The 16,319-nt window shown below is 38.7% G+C and overlaps 1 protein-coding gene across 4 annotated transcripts in view; it reads left to right on the plus strand.

The window, feature by feature from the left end:
* KIDINS220 (kinase D interacting substrate 220) overlaps window positions 1-16,319 on the plus strand; it is a 73,426-nt gene that overhangs the window by 42,046 nt on the left and 15,061 nt on the right. For all 4 annotated transcript variants that reach the window (XM_083828274.1, XM_083828273.1, XM_083828272.1 and 1 more), the window contains 2 exons: window positions 9,867-10,045; window positions 11,548-11,774. In XM_083828274.1, the coding sequence (XP_083684400.1) occupies window positions 9,867-10,045; window positions 11,548-11,774 (406 nt within the window). The remainder of the gene's footprint in view (window positions 1-9,866; window positions 10,046-11,547; window positions 11,775-16,319) is intronic.

Consider the following 16,319-nt stretch of genomic DNA (forward strand, 5'->3'; position numbering starts at 1 on the left):
TATGCCAGGTGCTGGGGCAGGCTCTATGGCCAGTCGCAGAAACCTTCAGATCCTGGTGAACCTGATGGGTTGCCCAGGCAGGCCTGGACACTACAGTGGAATGAAGTGCCAATTCTCCTTTGAAAGGAAAAAGGCAGGGAACAGATTGTGGCCTACCAGGACAATTTAATGACCTGTTTGCTGTGAAGGGCCCCTTGGGTAGGAAGGAAAAAGTTAATGTGAAGTTGATGTTAGTCTGTAAGAATTTCCTCATGGTCATGTCTGGATACCACCGGGGACAGAACATTGACTCAAAAACGTGATAGATCCGTGGTGAGTATTTTCCTCTCTCTCATGCAGATGGGATCTAGGTGACTTATCGTTCTGAATATAATTCTAGCCATTACATGGTGAAACAGTAAGAAATAAAACTGAAAACTGGTGTCTAAGGAGGATGCCCTAAGGGAGACCCTGACTCACTATGTTAGTGCTTGGAGAAGAGTCCTTGTCCCCAGAACTGAACTTACATTTTGTTCGATGACACAGTATTTAGGTATTCACGTGGCCTTCTGCTCAAGCGTTTCCTACCGGCTGATTTTGATCTTGCTCTGCTTGTCATGAGGGATGTTGTGAGGGACATCTTAACCGTCACTCTTTTCCCAGGCTTTGCTGACACCGAGCTTTGTGAGGATATTGGCAAGTTGTTGCTGGTCCCAGAATTTCTGTGACATGCCTATTCTTAAACTCGTTACGTTCAAAATATTAGAACATTATAGCTTGGCTCAAGATAGAAGAAACTCTCACAAACCATCTGTTCAGATTAGGAGCTCCACCCTTTACTTAATTTCCTTGAAAACATGCTTCTTGGAAGCTAAGGAAAACTATGGCAATCAAGAATCTTAAGTCTTTGAGTTTGAAAAATGAGATATGTCTTCCAGAATGAGAAAATGGTTGTGCTTTCCTCAGTGCCCTAAGTTGCTGTTGTTTTAACATACAATTCATAAATTGGTCTGGCCGAATTTAACCTCTACAGTATTTGCACATACATAGGCATGCCTACCTATAGTGGATGGCAAATCAATGTGCCAAAGCAAAAAACACCAAATTTAGAAGAGTAACATAATAGCTTTCTTTTACTCAGGATTCTTTTTGTCTGCAGGACTAAAGGATCTAAGCCAGCCATAGCTCACTTAATACTTTTTTAATGGTTTTACGACTGTTGTAACATTCTAAGGAATAATTTGTAGAAGACATCTGCTCTGTCTGATACATAAATCATGGAAAGTATTGGCATTTCTTGTCTTCTTCGGTTCTAGATACTGTCTTTCCAGTTTTAGTATGGGTGTAAGATTTTGCTTTTTTTTTTTTTCTCCCCAGTCTTTTTATTGAAGTTACCCCTTTTTGGAATTAGCCTTAGAAACAGTTACCTCTGCTAATGGTAACCAGAGAAAAACTTAGTCTCTTGTTACTAGACAGTTACTGGACAACTCATCCTCTTTTTCCCCACCCCAGGTTAAATTGGTAAAGACTGATTTAGTAGCAAATCTAACAATGGTTGATTATTGTGAATTTGGAGTTGTATCGCGTGGTTTCACGGGTGCCGTGTTTTACTGATAAGTTCAAATCTTTTGTATGATAAGCCCATGTGAACTAAATCAGGAAGTGACTTGGGTTAAAACACTGCTGTTTTACCTGTAGTTGAATATTGGTACTTCATTGTTTACTACTTCAATTCAAGAAAGTGTATTTACAGTGTACTAAAAATACCACCAAGACATAAATGAAATCAATTTCTTTAATAAAATAATTTCATATCATTTAAAAAAAAAAGGAAAATAGTATTCAGTAGCACTAGTAGTAAAATTTATTTTTCCACATATAAAGGCTCATTTATTTTTATAGCAATTTGATGACACATCTGCTTGCTTTATTCAGCTGAAAAGAAAATGTTGGTTCTTGGTGTTTTGTAAAATTGCTTTGTTAAATTATTTTCGAAATCGTTCAACTTTTAACAAATGACATTTGATACTAACATTGGAAAGCAATTTCAGCTAATTAAGTAGATCCTTCTGTAAACCATTGGAACATTAAGATGACAAACTGTTCATTCAGGATTATTTTAATTGGTACAATTATTGTAATTTTGTTGCAATTATGTGTTGAGCTAAAAGCTTTTGTCTAAATCATTTGAGTTTTTTTAATATACATAAGTAAGAAGAAATGGAGTAAAATAAAAACTGAAGATAAGCATTATCTGTCTACTTTTCCATTACAGTGCTTGATACAAGTATCTACTAAATTATTCTTCTAAAAAGTATGCTACATGTTTTCTGCAAATTTCTAGCAATTAAAAATGAGCAAGATCACTTGAAATGTAACTTTTCTAGAAGGTTATTATATTAATTCCAGTTTTGACACTGTTTAAATACCTTTTAATAGAAAGGGCGAAATTAACTTTTGAGGGATTTGCAACTTGTCTAAAATCTATTGATGTATTAATTTAAGAAGCGTAGCTTTTTAGTGATTATAGAAACCAAAGGTGCCACGTTCATCGCTCTGGCCATAATGTTCTGTGCAATAATCTTTTACCCAGGCCAGGCTTAAATAAATCACTTCTTTTAAGGAGACAATTCATTACTCTTGTAGACCTCACAGTGAGGCATTACCTCTAAATATTTAACCTGCCTTTTGTTTTTTTTCTTAGTTTCCTTTGATTGTCTCGTACTTATAATGTAGGGCACATAGTTATGTTTCTCATGATGCAAATAGTGTGGTCTCAATATTAATAGACAGCATACCAACTGAGTAGTAGATCATCGTTTCCCAGACTGTGTACTAAACAGACCTGCATCAGGCGTGACGTAACAGAGGCAAAGAGAGTACCAGAGGGCGTGACAAGTAAGAAGGGAGTTCAGACGAGAAGATGCTAGGGAGAGAAAAGGAGTGGAGGAAAAGCTGATCAGAACAACACAGGGAGTTCTCCAAAGCTCTTTTGCCTTTTATTTTTATCTTTGTAATAGACTCATAGAATGCTTTGAGTTGTAAGCGACCTTAAAGATAATCTGCTTCCACCACCCGCCATGGGCAGGGACACCTTCCACTTGACCAGGTTGCCCAAAGCCCCATTATTCCTCATCCTATCCTTACAGTCCCTGATGAACAGTCCCTCCCCATCTTTCCTGTAGGTCCCCTTTAGGTACTGGAAGACCTCTGTAAGGTCTCCCCAGAGCCTTCTCTTCTCCAGGCTGAAACAATTCCCTCAGCCTGGCTTCATAGGAGAGGTGCTTGAGCACCCTGATCATCCTCATGGCCCTCCTCTGATCTCGCTCTAATAGGCCCCTGTCCTTCTGTGGTGGTTTTACTCGGGTGGGCGGCCAAGCTCCACCACAGCCGCTCTCTCACTCCCCCTCCTCAAAGAGGAACGGGGAGAAAATTATGATGAATAGGGCTCAAGGGTTGAGATAAGGGCGAGGAGATTGCACAGTAATTATTGTGATGGGCAAAACAGACTCAGCATAGGGAGATAGTAAGATTTATTGCCTATTACTAACAAGCTAGAGAAGTGAGAAACAAAGGAAAGAAACCAAAAGCACCTTCCCTGCCATCCACCCTCTTCCACCTCCTCCCCCCCGAGCGGTGCAGGGGAATGGGGGTTATGGTCAGTCTATAGCGCTTCTTCTCTGCTGCTCCTTCTTGGTCACTCTCGTCCCCTGTGCTGTGGGGTCCCTCCCACGGGATGCAGTCCTTGCTGAACTGATCCGGCGTGGGCTGCCCACGGGCAGCAGCTCTTCAAGAACTGCTCCAGATATGGGTCCGTACCACAGGGTCCATCCCTCAGGAGCAAACTGCTCCAGCCTGGATCCCCCACGGGCAGCAGCTCCTGCCAGGTCACCTGCTCCTGCGTGGTCTCCTCTCCACGGGCTGCAGGTCCCGCCCGGAATCTGCTCCGGCAGGGGTCTTCCACAGGCCGCAGCCTCCGTCGGTGCAGGTCCACCTGCTCCACCGTGGTCTCCTCCATGGGCTGCAGCGTGGAACCTGCTCCACCGTGGTACTCCATGGGCTGCAGGGGGACAGCCTGCTTCACCATGGTCCTCACCACAGGCCGCAGGGGACTTCTGCTCTGGCGCCTTCAGCACCTCTCCCCCTCCTTCTTCACTGACCTTGGCGCCTGCAAGGCTGTTCCTCGCTCCTCTCACTCTCCCAGCTGCTGTGTGGAGCAGTGTTTTTTTTCCCTGTCTTAAATATGCTCTCACAGAGGCGCAAAACAACATCGCTTATTGGCTCAGCTCTGGTCAGCGGTGGGGTCCTTACCAAACATGGGGCAGCTTCTAGATCTTTCTCACAGAAGCCACCCCTATGGCCCCCTGCTACCAAAACCTTGCCATGTAAACCCACTACACTTTCTTGTGCTGGTGGCCCCAAAGCTGAATGCAGGACTCCAGGTGGGGTCTCATGAGAGCAGAGCAGAGGGGACCTCCCTTGCCCTGCTGGCTATGCTTTTTTGATGCAGCCCAGGGTACGGTTGGCTTTCTGGACTGCAAGGGCACATTGCCAGCTCATGTTGAGCTTCTCATCAACCAGCACGCCCAGGTCCTTCTCCTCAGGGCTGCTGTCCATTCTACACCCAGCCTGTATTTTTTCTTATTATTCTGAATTAATTTCCAAATAATTCTTTAAATGCTTACAGAATAGTTTTAATGTGCATTAATGACATCTCTCTCTCTCAAAAAAACAAAGCAAACAAAAAACTTATGTGTATTTCCAATTCCTGTAAACTCTACTGAGTGATACTAGTTTAGGGCAGGACACAGAAGCCTTAATTTTAGCAACACGATAAACGATTTCTGGAAACAAGTCTTATTTTTAGCCATGTAAGTCAATTCATGAGGCTTGTATACTTTGGGGGGAGTCAAAGTTGGGAAGTAAAATAGGAAATAATATCGCTTTGTGCCTGCTGAACATACTTGTCAAAGTTAGAATGTTTATTCAAAAACTCAGAGTATGAGAAAACATTGTGGGGTAAGATGATAAGCTGTAAATGCATCCTTTAGCTATACACGGCTAGTGGCCTGTGTCTTGTCTCTTAATCTTCAATAAATGCAGTGTATCCGCTTTCTCAGGAAAAACAGGAGATACAATACTTGCTTCATATTCTGAAAAAACTTGTCCTATTTCAGTGGTGGAAAAGCATGTGAGCAGTAACGTGGGGTATCAGATTCTTTGGGAGCTGATGGTATTGCTTGCAATGACTTGCTCATGTCACCATGCAATAAATATGTCTCATAGGAAGCTGCTTCAGATAGGCAATGTATGGAGCGGCTCAGGTAATCCAAAGGCTGCGTGAAGAAAGTAAAATGTCTTTGGTCCTAGTTGACTTGAATGTTACTAACCTATTGAAGTTCATGTAGTATTAGTGATTGTACCTTTTTGCCTTCCAATTTTGGATGGTGTTTGTAACAGATTGATAGATTGGTGTCCTCCTTTCCCTGAGAAGTGGAACTCGTGCTTCTGTGAGTGAGGTGTTTGCCCTGGGCTTCCGGAGGAGGACTGCTCTTTTGCCCAATTCTGAAGTTAAACTGTATGCTATGATGTAGCCCCAGAAAAGAATCCTGTGCTGGAGACGAGGATGACCCATAGCAATTTCTAATCCTATAGGACCTGCAAATATTTGTTGAAATGCTGAAGTCCTACAGGTGAAGGTCTTGAGAGAAAGAAGCCCTGCATAAAGCCGTGAAGTAGCTTTGTAACTGATTTTCTTTGGAGTAAATGCTGAAAACGGTATTCTCACATTTCACTGGTGTGAATGATCTGGTGGGACTTCTCAGTTAGTGAGACATAACTGCTTTTTTGTTTACAGAGCAGTTTTGAGCAGTCTTGAATTCTTCTTTGCTACTCCATTTTGCTGCTTTTCCATTTGTTTAATAAATATATCAATTTCTTAAAATTCTTTTGTCTAGTTGGTTGTGAATGAATTCAGGCATTTGTAGCTGTATTAACGTTCTTTTTAATTTTAAAGAGTGCTGAGGTATTCTGGAAAGTTGAATTAAAATCAGACCTTTGTAATATGGATCAGTGGCATCAGCCTTGTAAGGATCAAAATGCTTTTTCTTTCTGAAGTGATCAAAACCAGAGCACTTAGAAGAGGTGCTTCATCTGCTGTTACTTGGCTTGGATACTTAGTTTTGCAAAGAAAGCTTTCCTGAATACCTATGGTAATAGGAGTTTTTAAATAGCTATTGCATCTGTTCAGTGAAGTCTCTGTACTACTTAATATGCACTGAGGGGTTTATAATTTTTGTCTAGATAGCTATGTGAACTATAGCTTCCTTTTTTGCCTTTATTAAAATAAAGCATTGATTCCCTTTTAGTGTTGAGTGCATGATGACTTTTTTTTTATTCCTGTTCTTATACAAGCGTGTATGTGAACAAATGTTCTCTTCCAATGTCCAAACTATCTGTTGCAGTTTGAAAAAAATACTTGCAGTTCACTTGCAGCTCTATTCTTAATATAATGATAGTACTTTAAATGTTACAGTGTTTTGTGTGAGAGCTTTTAATCCAGAAGAAATAACACCCTTGTGACTGCAGATACCATCGCTTTTCTGAGCAGATCTGAGAAGAACAGGATAAATAACTTCAGAGCGAAGCATTATATTCTTAGTATCAGTTTATTAGATATTAAGAGATCAGATATCTAATTATCAGGTTGTTAAGCATGAAATTTTTATCTTGCATTCCAGAATGGCCCAGATCTTCAAGGTTTATTCTTAGCATCAGACCTATAGGGAAAAAATGTTTTTGTGTCATTCTGAAAGAGAAATGATTTCATTGTTTTAAGCCTTATCTTAAACTATATTGAGAGAAAAACTTAAAAGGCACGTAATAAATAAAACATGACATGCCTTCTGTTTCTCTATTGCTTAATATTTTTAATTAATTAGGTGTGTTGCTTTTTATGGAGTGCAAAAGTTAAATGACTCTTATTTGCCTGGTTACTTGGTGCTGTAAAAAGCTGAGGAAAAAAAGTTTAGGTGTGTGAAGAGGGAACTTGTAGGATGCCTTTGTTTTCACCTTCAGGGGGAGAGGTTTGGGAAGGGCAGGGAGAACGGCCCTTCCAGGTGTGAGGTCTGGCAGAAATCAACCTTCCACCCGCCAGGGAGCATCAGGACAGGTTGAACCACAGGAGGAGGCAAGCTGGGAGACGAAGGTGATGGCCAGGCAGGCCTCAAGTTGCGCCAGGGGAGGTTTAGGTTAGAAATGAGGAGACATTTCTTCTCAGAAAGAGCAGTCAAGCGTCGAAACAGGTTGCCCAGGAAGGTGGTGGAGTCACTGACCCTGGGGGTGTTTAAGGAGAGGTTGGACGTGGTGCCTGGGGACATGGTTTAGTGGGTGACATTGGTGGTAGGGAGATGGTTGGACCAGGTGATCTTGGAAGTCTTTTCCAACCTTAATGATTCTTTAATTCTATTATTCTAAGGCTGCTCAATGCTTCTGTGTTTTGACCACCACCTGGCTTGGTGGTGCAGGGCCACATCCTGGGGTGGTGACCGTCTCCAGCAGCAGATGGTGAAAGGGCCGGCTGTGTCATGTATAGCCTGACAGCTTAGCATCTTCCTTTAGCCTGTGCCAGCAGCATTCGGTGCTGTAGGACCATGGTGGTCATCTTCTAAGTCAGTCATGGAAATGCAAGATGAACCAAAGCTAGAAAAAGTTTAAAGCAAATTCACAGTCTTTCGAATGGGAGATAAAAAGATTTATCTGTGCATCTTTATAACAAATTATTTTATTGGAGGAAAAAAATCAAGAAATAACCGATCATTATTGGATTATAACTTTTAATCCACACTGAAAACAGTTTTTAATTTTAATGACTAACAGAAAGGCATGTGGAATGAGTTTTTAAGTTTTACTTCTGTCAATGTAATGTTCCATTTTGGTCCCATTCCTTGTAATTTCAGGTAGTTTCTAATGGAAGCAGGCACTCAGCAACACTGGTATTTCTTTTGATGTTTCAGATTGAAAGAGTAATTTTTCTGCTTCAGGAAAATCTAGCCCCAAAAGGAGAATAAGGTGTTCACAGCACTTAATTTTTAGATCTGTGTGCTTATATTCCAGCAAAAGCAACTCTTGAAGTTCTTTACCTGGTAAACTTTTTTTTTTTTCATCTGAGAAGTACAGACACCTATGATTTTGGTGGCTTTTTGCCAAAAGATTATCATTTACATAAATATGTCTTGCAAAGACGTAGCTTAAGCCGTTGAGCTCAGGAGGTTAGAATAGAGACTTCAATCTGTACACCAGCAGTGCGCTACTGGCTTCTGAACAGTAGCTTTGTTCATCATAGTCAGAACACTGTTCACATTCAGACTTAAGTAGAACTGGCATTAAAATTCAGCTAATTTGTTTCATGTGATTCATCAGCTGTGTGTTTTATTTAAATCTGTGTCACATTCTTTTTCGGCATTCTATTTTCTAGATTTAAGTGTTGAACTAGGCCACTCTTTAACTCTTCGGTCCCTGCCTTAAAAACTGACTTAGTTTAAAACTGGCAAAATGAAAATTCTAGCCTAGAGTACTCAGAGTAAATATGAATAATAGAAATGCATGTTAATGTTCCAGTTTTTAAGATATATGTTGTTTGATTTAAAAACGTGCATTTAAAGTCAGTTTAATTATAATTTGACATAAGGCAAAATGGAAAACCCTAAGGTAGCAGCCAAATATTAATGTAAAATAGACAGTTCTCAGAATTTGAGCGTACAAGTTTTACCTTGATACTGCCCCATGTTAAATTTCTGTCTTTTGACCATTCATTCATTGCTGTGAGGATCATTTAACTCCTGTTAGATATTTATTTCTTTTTTTAAAATGCTAATGGAGGATGAACCGTTTCCATTCTTTGAAATTGTAACCTACTTTTGAGTCTCAAGTTTCTCTTTCTACAGAAACTTCACCTTCTGTTCTAGGGCTGGAGCCCTTGAAGCCTTACATATGGTTTATGTGAATAATCTCATAATGTGAATAATCTCAGTGCTATCTGAAGTGCAGCTCATAATGTTTTGCAGGATCACAACCTTTGTTAGAATAGACTACACCTGCTTTTATACTTGGTTACTTCTCCAGTGTAGGAGTATGTAATATCATTGTGAATAAAGTTATTTGTAGATGATGCTTATAACAGCGTAGTATAGCAGTAGCCTCCATTTCTTAGGTACATGGTCCATTCAGACTAGGTGTTTTCTTTAATACCTAGTAAAATTGAAAGGAATTGAAAGGAATGTAATGCATCAACAGTCCATCATATTGATCATGTCTGACTGTTTTGTTGTTCTCCTCTGTTACTGTATACGTGTGACTTCTTGCCTTTTAAGGAAGGTGAATAATTTAAAAGCAGGTACTGTTTTCTCTTTTACTATGAAATCACTCACTGTTGGATTCTGATTAATGTCTAAGATGCCTGACTGTTCCTGTTGGAAGAGATATTAGTTTAAAAGTTAGAATTTTAATTGTGGAATTTCTAACTTATTTATTAGAGTTTGAATGAATGTTTGAGGTTAATGCTGACACATGCTAGCTTGCCCTTACTTTGGATTTGATTTTACTGATCTATAAATTTCTAATCTTAGTCTTCTGTATGGCTTCTCTGAGATTTCTCTGCAGCTTGCAGCTAGATCAGACTACTTAGAAGTTTGATGGTCTTTTCATATTAGTAAATGCTAAACTGTTCTTTCTGAAGACCGTGCAGGTTTTTATAGATTCTCTTCATTTTCCAGCAAACAGGAGAACAGATGCAACTGTACTGGACAGTCTTTTTCCATAGTATTTCACTATGAAAGTCAGACTCTAATGTGGTTTGTTTATAACCTATTGATATTTTTTTCAACCAGAATTTCAAAGAATATCCCAACGACTAAAGACGTTGAACCTCTGCTTGAAATTGATGGAGATATACGGAACTTTGAAGTATTTTTATCTTCCCGAACACCTGTTCTTGTAGCACGTGATGTAAGAACATTTTTGCCATGTACTGTCAACTTAGACCCTAAGCTACGAGAAATCATTGCAGGTGAGTATGCTTTTTCAAATAAATAGAAAGTGACAACTGTATTATTACTTTTCATTTTAGGTGGAGCTACTTTGCATATTACACAGAACACCGATTTGTTCATCAAATCAGAACTTCCTGTCATCTGACCTGACTTCAGTAGGGTTCATTTCACTCTGTAGCTTTTCTGTAAAGGCCAAATCATAGTAGAGCAAAGCATCTCTTTAAAGTGGGCAAGGTACGAGCGGTAGTCAAAGACAGCTTTAGCAGTTGTGGAAAAACAGCACGTGCTGTCTTTATATTACACAATATTTTATTAGTAGAAATGCAAGTTTACTTTCAGGTCATTGTTAACAATTTTGAGTAGCATCAGTCAGATTCTTTAGAACTGGAGCCAGGGAAACAAAATGGAATGTCTCCTTTTGATGTATTCCCCTACTAGACACCTGTGCAGTTGGTACTTACCAGTCATTTTTCAGTCTGTGTTAGAATGACATTTAAACTGCTCCTAGAGCAAGTATCTGTTTCACAAGTTAGTGTAAACTAGCTTGTAGTCTCAAAAATGAAATCAGATTCAGGTATGTGCTGTTACGCAAAAATGCTCTGCTCAATGACCACTTGCTGCTGAAGTGAACTGCTGTGACATACAGTATGGCACTGCTTAGGGATTGCTGTTGGGTCTGGAGTAAGGCTAAGGCATCCTAACATGTCCACCTGTTTAGAGATGCTAAAGCTTTGTAGAAAACTGTATCTTTAAAATAGGATCCTGATGAGTTTTTGGTATGGCAGTATCCTAAGTGGGATCTGAAGTTAGGTATTAATGGTTTCCTTTGCTCAGCTGTTTCCTATGTGAAACTTACTTTCTTCAGTCCTCAACTGGAATTCTTTGACTTTTTTTTTTCCCAACTTCCTTCTCTGCATTTGATAGTTGCAGTGGGATGGCATGATTTTGTTCACAGAATCACGATATAGTTAAGGTGGGAAGGGACCTCCTTGAGGTCATCTGATCCAGCCCCTCTGCTCAAGCAGTGCCACCCAGAGCAGGTTGCCCAGGATCATCTCCAGGTAGCTTTTGAAGATCTACAAGGAGGGAGACTCCGTAGCCTCTCTGAGCAACCCATGCCAGTGCTCCATCACTTGCATAGTAAAGAAGTGTTTCCTGATGTGCAAACGGAACGTCCTGTGTTCCAGTTTGTACCCATTGCCTCTTCTCCTGGTGCTGGGCACCACTGAAAGCCTGTCTCTGTCCTCTTTGCAGCCTCCCTTCTGATATTGATAGACATGGATAAGATCCCCCTGAGCCTCCTCTTCTCCAGGCGGAGCAGCCCCAGCTCTCAGCCTCTCCTCAAAGGAGAGGTGCTCCAATCCTTTCATCATCTTGGTAGCCCTTTGGCCTCAAACTCTTTCTGGTTTGTCCACATCTCTCTTGTAGCAGGGGGCCCAGACTTGAACACAATTTGCAAACAAATCAAAACTTTTTTCAAATATTTCAAGGTAAATCTTCTGCCTTTTATATTTTTCAGATGTTCGTGCTGCAAGGGATCAGATGAATATAGGAGGACTTCCTTATCCCACATTGCCTCTACATGAGGCACCTGCCAGAGCAACATCTCTGTTCAGTCAGCCTTCATCAGCTTGTTCTTCCACAACCTCGTTCAACGGACCTTTCAACAGCGGAGTTTTATCACCCCAGCCTCATAGCAGTTACTATAGTGGTATGACAGGACCTCAACATCCATTCTACAATCGGGTAAATAATTGAGAACCAATTCACGTTCTTTTCATTTAATCTGGTAATATTGCAGATGTAGTCTATAAAATATTTAAAAGACCATGCAAATTATATTTGGAAATGGAGTTTTGTTTGAAAGCCCCGAAGTTGGTAAACTTCACAGTAATGTTCAGTCATTGTAGTCTCATTGAGAAATGCGGTAAATTGCATTAGAAAAACAAATAAGGGGAAAAAAGGTCAAATTGTTTTTAGACACGGCTCAATTGTAGGATACTGTAGATATTTATTTATTTATTACTTCTTGAGTGGTAAACTGTGCAGTCCTTCCATACCTGCTTACAGTTGTTAGAAGAGATTCTGGCTTTTTCTTGGTGACAAGTTAAACCATACAAAAACTCATGTGAGGAACTACATCACAAGAATGTATCTAGACATGTCTTCCCTGTGTCACTCTTATTTTTGGGATCTTTTCCCGTAACCAGTGTTGCACTAGTTTAAAAGAATTAAAATAAATTGCATAAATCATACTTTTTTTTAGTTCTTTGTGGGCATTAGAAAACATAGTCCTGTGCACAGCTCACTTGAAAGTTGCAATACTTCACTGTATAGTGCGATTTAATCTAAACAATGTAAGATGAACTATTTTTGACATTGCTCCAAGTTGCTGAGGTATACATATATCTGCTTATTAGATGAGGCAACAGTTAAGAAGAATGCTTTTTTAGTTGCGTTTTATATTAAAACTTGTAGTACTGATCTATTTAGGGTGATTTTGTTTATAGTTGTTTAAACTCTGAGCACATTCCACAATTAATTTGTTACTTTCTATTTTTGTGGAATGTATTCAGTATTTTTATTTATTTTTTGTTCTTTTCTGCAGTGCTATCAGGGAAAATCAGAAAGCTGATGTAATTCATGGCTTGCTTCTATATATAAGAAATGCCCTTAGCTTTAACTAACAAAGTTTGATAGTATGTTATGTTCAAGCTAATAAGCTGGAAAAATACTGAGTTATCCTAAATCAGTGTTTGTTGACGAAGGCAGAAAAGTGTACATGTAGCACAGAACCTTTTATCTGTTCTAAAATTATTCTTATTTAAAACCGTATTGAGCATATATGCTGTTTTATTGAAAATAACTTACAACGACACGTTCTTTGAAGTAGTCCAGTACTGATCAATGCTTATCACATGAATCTTCCTCCTGTTAGTAACAGCTTTGTTAAAGTGAGCTTTTAATTGGAAGTCCTGGTTTTGTCTGTTACTGTACATGACAAGGTTAAAAGCGTGTGGTAATATACAATTGAAACTTGTATGTTTTTATGCCTCTAATAATCAGTACAAAAGCAATTATTAGAGAGTCATAGCTGTTCGTACAAGCAGTTTATATATTCATTTTTATTATGTGCATATATGGACTTAAAGATATGCTTATCTTTTTTTTTCCTTTCTGCCTATTTAAGACTAACATGTTTCTGTTTTGGCCTTTCTCTGGATTTTCGTACTGCCCTTCTAGGGTATAATCATTTTTAGTGGTTCACACTTCCAAATATTGACACGAACACATTTATTACATTCTTCTATGGAGTTATGCTGTCATGAACACTGTATACTGAGATAAATGAGGAGAACTTTATAATAGTAGAAAATTTAGACTACAAAGTAGTTTTCTTCAGGATTTTAGATGGCGTTTCACTTCTCAGGTTTTTGTAAGAATAGTATATAATAAAATAACAGTAATAGAAGAATAGGCTCTCCCCAGTAATATAGCGGAAGTATATAAGAGAGGTCTTGGATATTTGTATGACAAAACACAACGGAGTCAAATGCTGCTCTGGAAATGCCTGAATTTTATGGCAAAGTGCTCTTAAGTTCTTGGTATAGATGCATTGCCATTTTTCTGAATAGTAAATGGTTCCTGTCCTGTTGTCTATAAGCAATCATTTGTCCTTAAGGACAAACAAACAAATATTGAACTCTTGGGAGAAGCTCAGGTTGCTTATTTTCAGGAAATACTCTTTATTATTGCTATTATTATTACTCTGTATGTTTCCGCTTTTTTCTTCAGATGTTCCTGTGTTATTCTTGCACTTCCAGTCACATAATCTACTTGTTTTTGGTTTAAAGCCCCTTTCTCTGTGTGCATAGCTGTAAAGGAGGGATTACAGTCCAGTTTAGCAGCTCTTCAACTTGGCCCTCTGGCTCTCAGTATTGGACTGTGATGGAGGTGTACAGATTACTGTCTAGTTCCCTGGCAACAAGTTGGACTCAAGTTCGGCTTCCCAAAATTGCTGCTGTCACAAACCATTGTTGACATCACATTTCCTATGGGAGAGGTCAGAGCAGTAGGCAAGTCTAATCGGGATTTTCCTGAGCGGGATCTAGACTTTATGGTATGTGAGAATTTTATTTTTTTCAGACCAGCAGCAAATTCTTTGATATCTTGGCCAGACTTGTGCTTCATAGGCTATTTGCAGACTTGGAGAACAGCTCTGCAGTGGCTTATGCCCAACATGGATTTATACTCATCTCACATTTTCATGATATCTGTATTATCATACTTGGAGACTGCAGAGTTTAGGCTTATATTGGAGAATTGATTCCACAGTTTGGAAGCAGTGAAGCAGCTGAAGTGGGCACAAGGCATAAACAGAAATTGTGAAAAAAAATTATGGTATAATTGCCTTATTGGAAACATTTTTTCATCGCTTCGTAGCTTGATGACTCGCAACCAACAAGCAGGTGCTCACGATGTTTCAGAGGATAGTCTTTGCAGTGAGAGCTAGGCACTTGGATGCAGTATAATAATTAAGCCTCTCATGCCTTGTGGGTTTTCCACGTGGTTTAAGCTGTTAATGGAAAACTGAGGCATTTAATTATTTAAGAAGTAACATAAAACCCTTTTCAAAAAAAAGTTTATTTCCGCAACATACCATAGAATGTGTGCTTTATGACAATGAGATAAATTTAAATCAATGTATTTTCTGAATCGTTCTGTACCAGCCAGTAAATGTATGGCAAAGCCTAGATATTGTTTCTCTTACCTATCCAAGTAAAATTAAAAATCACACAAAAACATACTCCCACAGTTAGACTAATGATTACAATGCATATCACATAACTTCGTATGTTGGAAGAGCATATGAAATTTTTGTGGTAATTGTATACGTGTGTGTCCAAAGACCACCTCTTGCAGCTAAGAACAGGGAACAGTTTGTATTTTTTCATAATTACTCAAAGTTGGAGCATATGCCGTCCAATTGTTGTACACAGGAAGTAAAGTTTAACTTCTCTATTCATTTACAACTGCTTCTGAACGCAGAGTTCTTTGCTTGTTTGTTTTTTGTCCTTATTGATAAATCCAAAGTGGAATATTTCAACACATTTTACTCCTCCCTTGTAGTCATAAAATTAATTAGTCTACACTGAATTTGGTGCAGTAGACTACTCATAATCTTGTCATGTGCAGAAACACAAACCAAATACTATGTTTTGTTTGTTAAATAGCTATATAATACAATTTTAAAATGTTATGTATGAAAATATATTTTGAAGATTTTTTTTTAGGAACTGGGTAATGAATTAATAGTATAATAATAAGGAATTAATCAATAATCCTGCTTATCCTGAAGTCTGAGCATTCTGTTGTTTCCATTGCATTGCTTTAAAAGATAACTGATAAGGAAATTAAGGTCTTTATTTCAAAACCTAGGTCAAATTCACAGATAAACAAAATTTTAACAGTATTAGGAAAGCGCTTCTTAAACGCACTACTGGCCACAAGGTTTGCCATTCTCAAATGCGTACACATTTTAATCGCATGCCAGTGGGTAGTGTGTGGATTTCAGGAAATGTGTTCGTACAATTAATTTCAGCACTTCAAGCATTGGAGCACTTCATTAAAAAGGAAGTGTGTTTGTAACTTTTAGATCCCTGTATCTCTTAGAAGTGACTTTATTCATAGTCTGAGTTCTCGTTTGGACCCCTTACACTGATATGCTGTTAAAACTTGGAAACTTGGGTAGCTGCTTTTCTTTAAACTGATAAGTAAAAAGGGATAAAAGGCTACCTGGTTACAGGAAGTGTGATTAGAGTTAAGTTGTATTTGTGGGAAACAAAATGTTTCTGTTTTTAAAAAATGTTTCTGATATTTGTTTTATGATGATTAACATTTTACTTTAAAATGGTACTTGTAATTGAACAACACACACAGGCATATTTCTAACTAAACAAAGCCTAAATATTTTCTGCTATAATGTTAAAGTCTATTATTTGTAGAAGAAAAAAAAACAACAAACCTCCAGATCGGTTACCATAAGCATGGGAAGCTCTAGTGATGCTTTTATATATCCATTTTTTTGTGTATAATTATTTTGTCCTGTAAAACATTCTGAATTTTACTGAGAATCTAACTTTGATTTCAGTAGCTCTGAGGTTAGTGAAAAGATCATAAGTGTAAATCCTTTTCACATTTTCAAATCAGATGTTAGTGTCCAACTCTGTTCCTCCAGCAGACCGTGCCAGAGCACCCACTGCCATTGAAGGGAGTAGAAGGGGGTCAGTT

This window comes from Anser anser (assembly GCF_964211835.1).
Source record: "Anser anser genome assembly, chromosome: 3".
Taxonomy (NCBI): domain Eukaryota; kingdom Metazoa; phylum Chordata; class Aves; order Anseriformes; family Anatidae; genus Anser; species Anser anser.